General features: G+C 42.5%; 1 protein-coding gene across 12 annotated transcripts in view; it reads left to right on the top strand.

Moving 5' to 3' along the window:
- Positions 1-14968, top strand: part of Helq (helicase, POLQ like) — a 38429-nt gene that overhangs the window by 4948 nt on the left and 18513 nt on the right. For 7 of the 12 annotated variants that reach the window (XR_008217569.1, XM_052735506.1, XM_052735505.1 and 4 more), the window contains exons 3-11: positions 1755-1933; positions 2753-2953; positions 3315-3387; positions 4780-4877; positions 5594-5692; positions 6935-7080; positions 9431-9670; positions 12566-12707; positions 13280-13384. Coding sequence is in view for 9 of the 12 variants with exons in the window: in XM_052735506.1 (XP_052591466.1) it covers positions 1755-1933; positions 2753-2953; positions 3315-3387; positions 4780-4877; positions 5594-5692; positions 6935-7080; positions 9431-9670; positions 12566-12707; positions 13280-13384 (1283 nt within the window). In the remaining 3 variants the exon portion in view is untranslated. Of the gene's footprint in view, positions 1-946; positions 1100-1503; positions 1730-1754; positions 1934-2752; positions 2954-3314; positions 3388-4779; positions 4878-5593; positions 5769-6934; positions 7081-9430; positions 9671-12565; positions 12708-13279; positions 13385-14968 lie in introns of those variants that run through there. The other 5 variants (XM_052735512.1, XR_008217570.1, XR_008217571.1 and 2 more) reach the window with 5 other exon arrangements.

Below are 14968 nucleotides of genomic sequence, written 5' to 3'. Positions count from 1 at the left end.
CCCTGGCTGACCTCGAATCCACTGCAGTCTGCCTGCCCTTGCCTCCCAAGTTCAGGGATTAGAGATGTGTACCACCACCCTCAGCTTCGCTTTAATTCATAAAACAATGTATTCAGGCCCTTTAAATTAAATTTGGGATGGGTTTTCTTAAACCGTATATCAAGTGTGTAGTTTTTAACTTTTTTCCACTTGTTTGTTTTGAATACTTGGATGTGTGTTGATGTAGACATGTGTGCCATGGCATGCATCAGGAGGTCAGAGAACAGACAGCTTGTGGGGTTTGGTTCTCTCCCTTCACTGTGTGGGTCCTTGGGATCAAACTTGGGCTTGGCAACGAACGGCTTTGCCCACTGAACCATCTTGCGGGCCTAATTCCAATTTTATGCTGTGAATGACATACTTGGAATAACTCATTTAGCTTACGCCACCCCACCCCATAGTGCTTGTTAGACAGTGATGCAGTGAACATCCAGTGCTTACTGAGTCTGTGGAGAGTCCTGGAAGAAATGCTGATGAAGTCTTAGGTTTTGTAATGCTGCATCACTTTTCTCACAGACTGCCCAGTGGCGAATTCTCTCTGGGTTTTATGAATGTGGGATTTTTTTTTTTGTTTCCTTCCTGTTTGTTTGGCCGATCCTGTAGATTACAGTTGAGCTTCCTTTTTCTGTATCTATTACTTTGTTTGCCTGTTCCTCTAAAGATAAAACTCAGCAGTAAAGAACACTCACTGACTGCTCTTCCAGGGGACCCAGGTCCAAGTCCCAGCACCAGGGTATAGATTTATAATATATATATGAGTGGTGCACAGGTGTGCACACGTGTGTGTGTGTGTGTGTGTGTGTGCAGGCTAAACATCCACTCACAAAAAATACTAGTATGCATTTTGAAGATTGTTGATGTACAATTTCCAATTACTTACTTCCATTATTATCATCATTTTATCCAGGGCCTCGTGGAATGCAGGCTAGCTATGTAGTGAAGGATAAACTTGAACTTCTGATCTTCTTATCTCCACTGCTCAGGTGCTAGGATTACAGGCATGAGCCACCAGACCCCTTTTATGGGTGCTGGGGATCACCCCAGGCTTCATACATGCTAGGTGAGCACTCTACCAACTGAACTGCATCCTCAACCTCTAAATTCTTCAGAGTACTAGTTTTCATGTAATGTTCTGCTTTCATCAATTGTTTCTTACTAAATTGGGGGTGGAGAGACCCTGGTTGTACCCATTAGTAACTGAAGCCTTTTATGATTTACATAGTCCTTATTTAAAATGATATTTGGACCATTCAAAGATCAAGTCCATAAGAGAGCTAATTGAAGGTTTTTCTGGTTTGTGCGAGATCTTGTGGATTTTCTTTTCTTCCGCAGTTTCTGCCTGAGAGGCTCTTGGGTAGGTGACGGAGGTAAGCCTAAATGATCTTGTAGAACATAGGACGGTTTTAGGATGAACACAGGTCCTTAGACCCCCCTTCTCTATACATATTGGCCCCTTGTCCCCAGGCAGCTGTCTGCTCTGCTGGAACTCGACACCTGTATCTGCCACGATTGTAAGGGCGAGCCAGTTGCCCACGTGCTGACAAGGGCTGAGCTGAGACCTGCTGGCTGTGCACATCCAGGATTGGGGCAGTCACCACCCGTAAGAATTACAGTGATCATGAAGACTGCCACACTGAGATTCCCGATTTCTCACAAAAACTCCTGAGAATGGTGAAGGGGAAATAACCTCTGCTGTTTCTCCTTAAATTCTACAGACTGGCAGCATACTTGTCTGACATTAAGTTCTGTGCAAAAAAGAAAAAATTTAATATATTCCTTGCCGACGAGTGGTGGGAAAACCCTTGTGGCTGAGATTTTAATGCTGCAAGAGCTTCTCTGCCGACAGAAGGATGTATTAATGATTCTCCCGTATGTGGCAATTGTCCAAGAAAAGGTGTGTGCATGTAAACAGCTGTTATTTTCTAATAGAACGTCTTACGATCGAAAACTAGCATGAATGTATAGTTGTTAACTGATTCATTATTTGTTTGGATTACAGAAGTAGCACAGGGTACTAAGTTACTTTCAAATAGTAATTGCGTATAGTTTTTCTACTAAATTGGTGGTTTAAACTATATCTTAAATGTTCCATCAATATTTAGCCTGCTTTTTCAAGCAGAAACTAACTCATTACCTTATCAGAATAAATGAGTCAATTAGATGTTTTTTTGTTTTGTTTTGTTTTGTTTTGTTTTTTGGAGCTGAGGATCAAACCCAGGGCCTTGTGCTTGCTAGGCAAGTGCTCTACCACTGAGCTAAATCCCCAACCCGGTTTTTATATATATAAAAGGAGACAGGTAAAATTTATTTTCACATTATATACTTTAAAAGTTATGCATATCAGGGCTGGAGAGAGGGTAAAAAGCCCTGGATACTCTTGCAGAGGACCTGGGTTTAATTCCCAGCACCCACGCGGTGGCTCACAACCATCTGTAACTAGTCCCAGGGCATGCATCACCCCCTTTGGCTTCTGGCAGTGTGTGCACGCGGAGCACAGATATCTATCCGGACAGAATGCCCGTGCATATATAATAATTTAAGAGTTACCTGTGTTTATTTTGTAAAGATCATCACCTTATTTTTGCAGCAGTTCCTAGATAGGCGTTCCTAGATTGCACCCACCGATGGGGACCATTTTACGTTAAGGGAATCCCTCTGAGAACTTTAACGCCATCTCTTATTTGTGTTTTTGTTTATTTAACTGCGACTCTAGATTTCCAGTTTATCAAGTTTTGGTATAGAACTTGGTTTCTTTGTTGAAGAATATGCTGGAAGCAAAGGAAGATTTCCTCCCACTAAAAGGAGGGAAAAGAAATCGCTGTATATCGCCACTATTGAGAAAGGGCATAGCCTGGTGAATGCCTTGATCGAAACCGGAAGGATCAGCACGCTGGGTCTGGTTGTCGTTGATGAGGTTGGTTAACATCATGTTTATTATACTAACATACTGCACTCATTTTCCCAGCTACAGTTTGGATCCTCTCGGTAACTAAATTAATATGCAGAGAACACAAGAGACATTCCATGCCAGACAATCTAAAATTTGGCAAATGTTTCTTGAACTGTGAATGTGGGTGTACAGAGACATTTTATAATGGTACTTATCAAATCCCAAATGTGTCAGGATGCTGCCCCAAATTTCATTAATCTAAAGCACCAGTGTGTGCTACAGTTGTAATACCGAGTACATGTTCATTCTGCACAAAAAGCTGTTTTATATAGACAGTGTATGAAAACTGACTTCTTTACTCCCTGCCTCCCCTTAAATCTCACAGTTGCACATGATCGGTGAAGGGGGCCGTGGTGCCATACTGGAGATGACCCTGGCCAAAGTCCTCTACACCAGCAGTAAGTATTGACTTAGAACAACTTGATTCTGTCTCTGGGTTCCATAACCTAGAGCAGGGGACTTAAGATTCATGCCCTAGCTTGTCAACTTACACACTTGTGTTGAAAGAATAGATGGGTGGGAATTACGAAGGTGCTCGGAGCAGACCTGCTTTCAAACTGCTTGCTCCAGCTCCGTGTTCAGTCACATCATCAGCCTCCGTAGTTCTGTCTGTAAAATGGAGATTGTAGTTGTGAGGGTTCCTTGAAAATGTGTGATGCCTTCCCTGGGCTTCACACAACACTGGGTAAGGCCTGCTGCCCCCATTACCCTCAGCACCATCCTCCCAAGAGAACAGTATGTGCTTTTCCTGTTTTTGTGTTTTTAAAGACAAGGTCTCACTATATAGCTCTAGCTGGCCTGGAACTTGTGTAGACCAGATGGCCTCAAAGTCACAGGAAGCCTGCCTCTGCCTTCAGAACGCTGAGATTAAGGGTGTGCACCACCACACCTGCAAAATATATTTGAGTAGTCACTTTAAGGAACTATTTTGCAACATCCAGTTGTCTTTAGATATGCATGAAACACTCCAAACATCTCTATTTATTGATGTGGTATTTGCAATGCTTACCTTATACATGGAAAAACTGTAAATGTCATCTCATAAGTTTTTTATTGGTGGGTGCTAGGGATTGAGTCTGATGTATCTGTGCTGATCGTGTACTCAAATACTGAGAAACACCTCTGGCCCCCCAAGAATAGTTTTAAGTTGTGAAAGTTCTGGGCCACCCAGCACTACATGATCAAACTCTTGTACTGTTTTAAAAAGAGTTTGGGGCTCTTTGAGCTTTGTGTCCTCTACAGCTGTCAGATGCACACTACGGAGTGTTTATGCCCACTCTTTTATTTACAAGTCTTATGAAGTGTCCTTTTGGGCTGCCTGAAAGGTCTCATTCCGTGAGCATCAGATTATCTACTGTGACAATATACAGTTTAGCAGTCTGAAAATCAAAACTCCAGCGTGGTCTAAAGCTTTTTGAATGCTCTTATAACACAGCAAATGGAAAAATTTCTTGACCTCATTTGATGGGGCACAGTCAAAATGCAGGTACACTAAAAGTCGCATAAAAAGTTACCTTTGGGTGTAAGGAATATATGAAATAAATGGATAATGTGGTTAGACTTAAGTCACTTCAATATTCTTCTTTATGTATATGCAAATATTCCAGAATCTGACAAAAAATCCCAAATCTGAAGCATGTCTGGTTCAAACATTTAGATAAAGGACACTCTGCTTGTACCCTCATCTCCCTGCTCTGTTTCCAGACCGCTCAGGCAGAATAGCACTGAAGTATTGCTAAAATTCCTTTGGACATAAATGACATATTGTTCTTAATATTTTGATTTTTTAGAAACAACTCAGATTATTGGCATGAGTGCAACATTAAACAATGTTGAAGACCTCCAGGAGTTCCTTAAAGCCGAATATTACACCAGTCAGTTCAGACCAGTAGGTACCCAAAGTTTGCACAGTATTGGTTATTATGTATTCACCTTAGAAGTAAGGGTGGCAGGCGGGGATGGAATTGGGCAGTGGTGGCACACACCTTTAATCCCAGCACTCAGCTATGTGTTTGTGGTGCCTGTGGAGACCAGAAAAGGACATCGGATCCCCTGGAGCAGGAATTACAGGCGGTTGTGAGCTGTGGTGGGTGCTGAGAACTGAACTCTGGGAGAGCAGCAAGAACTCTTAACCCCTGAGCTGTCTCTCCAGCCCCTCATTCCAACTTCTTACAACAAATACAAAAGGGTCCGGTTTCCTTTAGAATGGGTACTATTTAATTCAAAAGTAATTTTTCAAGAATCTTTTTTTTTTTTTTTTTTTTTTTGGTTTTTCGAGACAGGGTTTCTCTGTGTAGCTTTGCGCCTTTCCTGGGACTCACTTGGTAGCCCAGGCTGGCCTCGAACTCACAGAGATCCGCCTGGCTCTGGTTCCTGAGTGCTGGGATTAAAGGCGTGCGCCACCACCGCCCGGCAATTTTTCAAGAATCTTAATTCCTGCTTTTATGTAAAGGGAAAAAGAGGCAAAGCCAGAACTTTCAAGTTGAAGCATGTCTACAGATCCTAGAAAAGCTGAGGTCTTTGTTTAGGTGTCCTTGTTAAAAAATTATTAAATTTCAAACTACAAATTTGATATGAATTGCACATATTTCTTTTTAATTCAAGGTTGAACTGAAAGAATACCTGAAAGTAAATGACACAATCTATGAGGTGGACAGCAGAGCTGCGGATGGCATGACCTTCTCACGTCTCCTTAATTATAAGGTATGACGGTTTGGAGGCCTTGAGTCCCAGCTCCCTGCTTTGTACCCAGGTGTGCGGGGCACTGCAGCAGGTTCAGGTGGGTCTAGGGGTGTGTATGGGGGAGGGGTCTGGGACTGGATTTGTCATGGATGGCAGCTGCTGGTTGAGTGCAGCTGGTTTTCTGTTTTGTTTGCAGGGCTGGGGATCAAGCCAGGGCCTCTCCTGCACATATGAGGCACACACAACCACTGAGCTACACCTAGGTCCAGTTTGAGCATTCGATCATACTGGGCTTCTTCCTTGGGCGTATGTCTGTGAAGTTGGGTATTTTATAGTTGCTGTATGCGATACTGTGAAAACCAGTAGGACAGGACTGTGTGCAGTCCCTCACCAGTTTGAAAGACAATACCACATTGTGCACACATCCTGTTAGTGAGCTCTTGTGGTAGTTAAGAATTAGAATACTTTTTATTCAATAACTGCTGGATTTTGAGGAAGTACTTATTAGGTTGTTTGCACCTGACTAATGAACCAGTAAGATGTTTTTGGCTCCTGAACCATGAAAATTTGGAGACACATCTGGTGGATATGTCATTCACCCAGCAACAACAACAGAATAGTTTACAGTCTGTGAGTGACACATTGGTGTGTAGAGGTGGTCGTGTTTGCACGCTGATGGCTTACCACTGGCATGAAGGGTATTTAAAAGGGAAGCATTTTATCACAGCTTTAGAATTTCGTGAGGTGTAGTCTAAATCCTTATTTTAGTTTTCAGTAAAGTGAAAGGAACTAAGGAGATTTTAAATGACTATGCTTTTATTTCATGTCCTTTACGTCCCTGCATAACGTTACAAATTGTCATAATTCACTGCTATTTTCTTTCCCACTTCTGGAAGTGTTAAGGAATCTGATTAGTGATAGTAAAGGGTTGTCACTTGTGCGGGCCTTTGACTGTTGGTGGCATCAATCCTCGTCTCTCTGGGCTTTTTGTTCGGCTTGGGTGGAGGTGGGCATATAACAGAGTTATTAATAACATGAACTGCTTTCACTTCCTGAATCCTTAATTGTTTAATCCTCTTTTTAGACTAAATGTGCCCCCAAACCAAATCTCTAACGAATTACCTAAGAGGAAAATTGAACAGCTGATGTTTTATAGTGCTCTCATCTTTTGTTTTAATGATGAGATATGGAGAGGTTTAAAAGTCACACAGGAAAATTGACACGCTTTTACAGTTGCGATCTGCCTGGCTCTTTGTTTTGCAGTATTCTGATGCCCTGAAAAGGATGGATCCCGATCACTTGGTAGCCTTGGTGACAGAAGTCATCCCCACCTACTCATGCCTAGTTTTTTGTCCCAGTAAGAAGAACTGTGAAAATGTAGCAGAAATGTTGTGCAAATTTTTAAGCAAGTACGTTAATCTTTTTTGAAGTATCTGTTCTATGTCATAAGTTACAGACTGAGTAATACACTCTACCTGTTGGATGATCACTATTTTCTTAGCAGAGCATTATGGTTTTATTAGGTTCTGAAGGATTGGCCTTAAAGAACGTTTAACTGAAATTCATATTAAACTATTTTACAGTTACAGGAGAGTGACCACCACAGAGGCTTAGATTTGAAGGTTTGGCTTAGATCTGAAGCAGTGACTCAGGGTTCAGCCACATCTTAGACCATTCTGCATGTCTGGGAATGGGCCCCAGCAGGCTGCATGCAGCGAGGGTGGGCTGCATGCTGCGAGGGTGGGGTAACCACTGTCATCTCTCCAAGGCCAGGTCATGTCTGCAGCTGAACTTTCTCTTTGATAAGCAGTTGTTTTCTTAACTTGTGTGGGCACTAGATACACTTTCCTATAAATTCTGCAAGTGTAGTAGTTTGGGGTTTGAGTTGTTTAAATGTAAGCTCTGCTGTGTCCACAGAGACAGTGTAAGGCAGCTGTAAGTGCTGATAGTTCTGTTTTTCCTGCACCTGTTTGTTGTGTGTGGGTTTTATAATTTTACACCCCTCCCACCCCCACACCTTCCCCCCCCCCCCCCCCCCCCCCGTTTGACCCCTTACCCGAGGCTATTTCGGGAGTCATAGACTGTTAACCTGAATTTTTAATCTGCCATTCTCTACCTTCCCTCTCAACCCTACTGGCGTAGACTGTCTAAATTAGAATTAAATTTACCGGATAATACAGTGATAAAAATGTTTAGGGTACAGTGAAGAAGTTGGATTTCAGTATTGACAGTCTGCCTTTACAGTGATGGTGTTGATTATTTAAAGGAAAAAAAAAAAGCCAGGCATGATAGTTCACGCCTTTAATCCCAGCACTCAGAAGGCAGAGGCAGGAGGACCTGTGTGAGTTTGAGTCCATCTTGGTCTACATAGTGAGTTCCAGGACAGCCAGGCTACATAATGACTTAGAAACAAACAAAAAAGCTCAGTACATTGGGCTGGAGAGGCAATGGTTCAGGGGTTAAGAGCGCTTCCTGTTCTCCCAAGGACCTGACCCAAGTTTTGTTTCCAACACCCATTTCAGGAGACTCACAGCTGCCTGTAATTCCAGCTCCGAGAGGATTCAGCACCTGTAGACACCTGTACTCTCTCTCTCTCTCTCTCTCTCTCTCTCACACACACACACACACACACACACACACACACACACACACACACAAAACCCTAAAACCTAAATTTTTTAAAACTAAGAAAAATAAGGAAATTAATAATTTTTCTTACAAAATCACTCAATTGTTTAGTATAATTTAAGATACTGAGGTTTCTACAGTGTTATTGTTTAGACATTGTTTTGCCGTATGGTATGTTTCCATTTTCAGAGCAGAACATTTCTGCCTTAAAATATAACAAACTATCTCCCATAAAGACATATATTGTAGAGGAAATAATCATAGTATCTAGAGCAGGGGTCTAAACCTGGCCTCCATTCCATGGATTCATAGGAGGTATAGGAACAAAAATTCAGGAAGCCCATGAAGCTTCTGAAATTGTATCTAAAGTGATGTGTTTATATAAGTAGTTGACTTTCCCTTAGTTTTAATCAGGTTTCCATAGGGTCCTGTGATCTGAAAAAAAGACTTGGAGAGTGTTTCTAATGGTTAATGAAGTAAGAATTAAAATTAAAAGAACCTCTTATGGGGCTGGGGAGATGGCTCAGACAGAGAACCCAAGTTTGGATTCCTGGCACCCTTGTGAAAGCCAGGCATGGTGGCACACACCTGTAATCCAATACTGGGGAGACACGGGAGGCTCGCTGGAACACTCACAGGAGGCTCCCTGGAGCACTACACCCCTGTACACAAATAGGAACACAGGCACATGCATACAAAATATACACAAAGAACATTTTGTGTACTTATACTGATAAAAAATAATACATAACTAAAAGGGATGTTAACATAATGTAGTAAAAGAAAAATGGTAAGCACTTTCTAACTATAATTCAAGGGCTCATATTTCTTCCTTTTAAAGATTTATTTATTTTATGAGTATGGGTGCTTGCATACACACACATACACACACATACACACACACACACACACACACACACACACACACACACACATACACACGGGTGCACGGTGTGTGCACCTGATGTCTTCAGAGGTCACAAAAAGGTACTGGATCCCCTGGAACTGGAGATACAAGTGGTTGTGAGCTGGGGACTGAACCTGGGTCCTCTGGAAGAACAGTCAGTGTTCCTAACTGCGGAGCCATCTCTCCAGTGCCAGGCTCTTTTATCTAACGGATTGTTTTTCTAGGGATTATCTAAACCACAGAGAGAAAGAAAAATGTGAAGTGATTAAAAACTTGAGGAACGTGGGCGGTGGTAAAGTGTGCCCTGTCTTGAAGCGCACCATCCCCTTCGGAGTTGCCTATCACCACAGCGGTCTAACTGGGGATGAACGGAAGCTTCTGGAAGAGGCCTACTCCACGGGCGTGCTCTGCCTTCTCACCTGCACATCCACCCTGGCGGCGGGGGTCAATCTCCCAGCACGCAGGTGAGAGTCATCAGCCGCTTTCCTCTGCCGAGCTCGTCGGTTTGTTTCCTTTAACATTTTAATGAAGAAGCAGATTTCCTGACATTAGACTCCGCCCTTTTGTGCCCCCGTCCTTTCATGTGTTTGTCTCTTTGTGTTTTGATCTTGTGAGGTAGGGTCTCTGTAGCCCAGGCCTCCAACTGGAGGGAATCCTTCTGCCTCAGCCTCCTTCCTAGTGCTGGGATTAGAGGCATGACTTGATTTGGAAGGCCAGTCTGGGGGTGGAGTTCAGTGGTTAGAGCCTTGTCTGACATCTATGAGGCCCCGTGTTCAATCCACAGGAGAGAGGCTGATTAAAGCCATCTGAATGCAGTAGCTTCTGTTGTTGTTTGAGACAGGGTTTCTCTGTGTACCCTTGACTGTCCTGGAACTCGTTCTGTAGACCAGACTGGCCTGGAACTCAGAGATGCTCCTGCCTCTGCCTCCTGAGTTCTGGGATTAAAGTCACATGCCACCACTGCCCAGCCTGAATGCAATAGCTTCTTAAAATCAGACCTCAGTTACCTTTTCACATATTACCAAACTTATAAAACTGACTTCTCTTTATAATTCATGACTGTAGGTTTTTTCTAGCAAATAATTTATTCACAAAATTTTTGTGACTGTCAAAAGCATACTTTCCTGCTGGGCATACTTAAGACAGTCTCAGTGTCATAGTCTTTAATTGTGCTGTCACCCCCTGTGTTCATATTTATCGACTTACCTGTTTAGACACCGGTCACACTGTGTAGTCCTGGCTGGTCTGTAACTCGCTATGGAGACCTGTCGTTGAACACACAGAAATCCCCCTGCCCCTGCCTCCAAGTGCGGGGATTAAAGCCTGCAGCAGCGCCATGCTCAGCGTGGAGCCAGCTTCTGGCTTCTGTGTGGTTTGTAGTTTCTCCTCGCCAACACTTTTTACTTCTTCATTTTATTTATTTATATTGTGGGGTAGAGCATGCATGTCCCAGTGTGACTGTGGAGGTTGGAGGACAGCTTTTGCGAGTCAGGAGGCAGCTGGTTGTCTCCGTCCGCCATGTGGGTCCTGGGGATAGAGCACAGGTCGTCAGCCTTGGAGGCAAGTGCCTTTGTCCGTGGAGCTGTCCCTCCAACAGCATTTAGACTTTCCCTTGAATTTTCCTCGTGGTGTCTAATTATACTAATTACTGTCGTGTGTTATTCCCTCCTGTTCCCACATCGCCATCTCCCACCCCCGGCACCTAACTGCTGAACATGTATTTATGTATTCAACCCTCACAATTTATGACTGACATTTTATAGAATTAAAATCTATTAAGTCATTAACTAGTTGAATGTCCCATCAGGTAAATGAGTTCAAAGCCAAGACTGGAACCCAAGCAGCCTGATGGTGTGATTGCCAACAATCCAGCTTACTGTCTTCAGTTAGGGCTTGACGAGGGCTGCGTCGTGAGCGCCATGGTTTTCTTCATCTTAGAACTGTTGGTAGTCGTTTCTGTATTTCATCCTCCGTCATCTCTATGGTCTTCTCTTGTGACTTTGGCTTGAGTGGGGCAAAGACGTGTGGTTTGAGCTGTCGGCTCTCCTTTGCATATTTCTCCTCCAGTTTTACCTTCCCTATAAAATCCAGGTTTCTTAGTAGGCTGGGAAGCAGAGTGCTGCCTAACACCAAGAGAGCCCTGTGTTCAAACCCCAGTCCCACCACCCCCAATCACCCCAGTCCCACCCCCCAAATCACCCCAGTACCACCACCCCCAATCACCCCAGTACCACCCCCCCAATCACCCCAGTCCCACCATCCCCAAATCACCCCAGTACCACCACCCCCAAATCACTCTAGTACCACCCCCTCCAAATCACCCCAGTACCACCACCCCCAAATCACTCTAGTACCACCACCCCCAAATCACTCCAGTACCACCACCCCCAAATCTATATTTTTAAGACACAGAAGTAGGAGTTTAGCCCCAGTTAGATTGGATCAGAGGGTGTGGAAATAAATGGATACAATGGCAATACATTTTATACATGTATGGAATTATCAGAATATAAAAAGTTAGTTTTTTACTATTCTATTAGTTACATTCATTCATTATTTCTTTAGATTTAAATGAATTTTAAATTTCCAAGAATTCTCTTGTATTATACTTCTTGTAGCGGTCTGCTTTACTACAGTGGCTGTGATTCCCCCTGGGATTTTCTGTGGACACTATTTACAATTTTTCAAACGTCTTTACCGTTCCCTATTTTTATTTATTGTATTTAGTCGTTTATTGTGTGTGTTCTCGTTACTTCTTTTCTGTTTGTTTTCTTCAAGCATTAAACAGTGTGTTGAGATCTATAAATGCAGAGGGTGGTAATCTGTAGGCAGTGATAGACTCTTATGTTCCCTTTGAAGAGTCTGACTGCAGACTACTTTATACCCGAGCAGGACTGAAATTGCTGTTTTCGTAGACTCAGCCCAGTTGAAGTCTGCAATGCCTTACAGTTAAAGATAGTAACAGTTCGTAAATTGGAAGCATCAGTGGTGGTCCATGCCAGATCTTTCAGTTCCAGGTATAAGGTCAAGATGCTTGTAGAGCATTGCTGCTCATCGGCCTCTCCACTACTGAGACTTGAGTGTAAGTGATGGCTGTGGCGTTAACTCACCTCGTGGCTCAAGATAAGCCACTTCCTGGACTTCAGCTAATTCCTTCATAAGAAAAGAAAAGGAGGGTATTGTTAATTATTTTGTAAGAATTACAGAAGATATACTCAAGAACCTAGGACATCAAAGATGTACTGTAAATGGAGTTTTATTTAAAGCTAACATTAATAACAGGTAGATAAAATGGAATTGTGTTTAAAAAGTAGTGTTATTGACATAGAGGATCAGTTTTAATTTTATACCGTCCATAGAGTCATCTTAAGAGCCCCCTATGTGGCTCGAGAGTTCTTAAGGAGGAATCAGTATAAGCAGATGATTGGCAGGGCTGGCCGTGCTGGGATCGACACCGTTGGCGAGAGTATTCTTCTGCTTCAAGAAAAAGACAAGCAGCAGGTAGTGCTCCATCTGCCCAGACTTCTGTACTGCCCTGTCTGTCTGTCTGTTTGTCTTTCTTGGTCATTGGCCTAGCCCTTACATGAAATCATCTCTTAAAAACTAATTACCGCCGGGCGGTGGTGGCGCACGCCTTTAATCCCAGCACTCGGGAGGCAGAGCCAGGCGGATCTCTGTGAGTTCGAGGCCAGCCTGGACTACCAAGTGAGTTCCAGGAAAGGCGCAAAGCTACACAGAGAAACCCTGTCTCGAAAAACCAAAAAAAAAAAAAAAAAAAAAAAAAAAACTAATTACCACTGTTCCTTAAATGATATATCCTCCTGTATGATTAAGACTTCAAAAGAGAGGTTCAAATATTTTTATAGATTTCAGACAATGAAAAATATTTTTCTGTTCTTATTTTATAGAACATCTGTTAATTCTTGCTCTTTTGTTTTTTGTGATATGATTTTGTTTTGACTTTGGAGGAGTCTGGGGCTTCCCAGGATCTGTACAAAGTGTTAGGCCTTTATGTGGAACATTGTTGAGCATTAGTAACAGCACAAAAGATAATACTGCTTTAACTTTTATAGGTCCTGGAACTGATAAATGGACCCCTGGAAAACTGCTACAGCCATCTTGTTGAGGAATTCACCAAAGGAATCCAGAGTTTGTTTCTGTCTTTAATTGGTTTGAAGGTATTTTTAAGGGTCTTCTTAAATATGACAACTATTACCTGAGATAATAGAGATTTTTAAAAATTCAGGCAAATTATAAAATATAAAAAAAATGTTAACTTCTAATGTAATGTGAAAAAGAACAATCTATGATGTAAAAAATCTAAATCTGGGACTGGAAAGATGGCTCAGTGAATTAAAGAGCACTGGCTGCTCTTCCAGAGGACCTGGAGTCAGTTCCCAGCACCCACATTTCAGCTCACAACTGTCAGTAACTCCATTTCCAGGAGATCCAACACCCTCACATAGAAATATATGCAGGCAAACACCAATGCACTTAAAATAAAAATAAATGAATTGTTTTTCAAAAATAATCTGAGTCTTTTTAGTTCTTCAGTTAGAGGAAATATAGGAAATCAGATAATAACTGATACCTCCCAAAAGTTATTTTCTAGGAGACAGTATTGTGGAAGCTGTGAAACAATGGATCATATATGACAACCCATCACTTCTGCTCACACTAAAACAGAAGTGTGCCTGTAACCCTGTGGTACAATACCGTCACCTTATGCTGGACGGCTGTAGCAAGCCCCAGCTCTGCAAACATGTAGGGCAGCAGCTGATGCCCTACAGAGCAGAATGTTACCAAGTTATGAGGCTCTGTAGGCTAGGTGTAGTAAGTGCATTTTCACTTACAGTATTTTCACGTTATCTTAGAGATTTGTACAGTCTTTATCAAGTATGAAAAATAATGAGATTAGGAATTAGATTTTGTAGGGTTATTCTTTTAGATTTATTCTTGAGTTAACTAAACTTAGCCCTTGTGCCCAAGTATATTTAGCCACAAAGTAGTAAAAGCCAGAGTTTGAATTAGCATTTTCTTACTGCAGAATCACTGTTCTTAGCTCATCATATAGCCTGTCCTCATTACTATGAACATGGAAGTAAAAGTGTGAGGCATAACAGAGAGATACCACAAGTTTGGTACCTTGCAGATGAATATCATTACAGTATCACCTGGCCACTTAGAATCATGAAAGTCTAAAGGAAGAAGAAGAATTAGCATTGAGGTTGAAAGAGAAACCCTGACTAGATATAGAAGGAAGCAATAAGTCATCCTAGGTAGAGTAGAAGGCAAGAAAAGAAAGCTTAATGTGAGGTGGGTAATAGTCAGCAGGCCGGATGCTGTAACTCTGGAGAAGGGCTGTGACCTGGGTAATAGGCCGGATGCTGTAAGTCTGGAGAAGGCTGAAGATACTGAAGAGTGGATTGTTGAGAGGCAAGAGTTGCCCCAAACCATTGGTGTTGACTGGGGTAGTAGAGGAGCATGCCATCAGGTACATAACAGTTGTTATAGAGACTTGGTAAGAACAAGGGCTCTGATACCAGTCAATACTTGTGACTTGTACAGTCCGAGGTCAGAGGCTCAGAGGATGGAAGTGGGTATCCCAAGAGACACAGATGACAGGAAGGGCAGGAAACTCCAGGAAGGGAACAGAACAGTTGCATTGTGAGATTCAGTGAGCCCCGGTTATTTATCACAGCCGTGTTTCAGATACCCTGATAAACACCTTAAGGACTCAAATCCTTGAACTAAGTATAATT

The sequence above is a fragment of the Peromyscus californicus genome, unplaced genomic scaffold (genome assembly GCF_007827085.1).
Source record: "Peromyscus californicus insignis strain IS unplaced genomic scaffold, ASM782708v3 Scaffold_13__1_contigs__length_99412109, whole genome shotgun sequence".
Taxonomy (NCBI): domain Eukaryota; kingdom Metazoa; phylum Chordata; class Mammalia; order Rodentia; family Cricetidae; genus Peromyscus; species Peromyscus californicus.
Note: the sequence above shows the minus strand (reverse complement) of the source record. Positions and strands in the feature narration are given on the sequence as shown.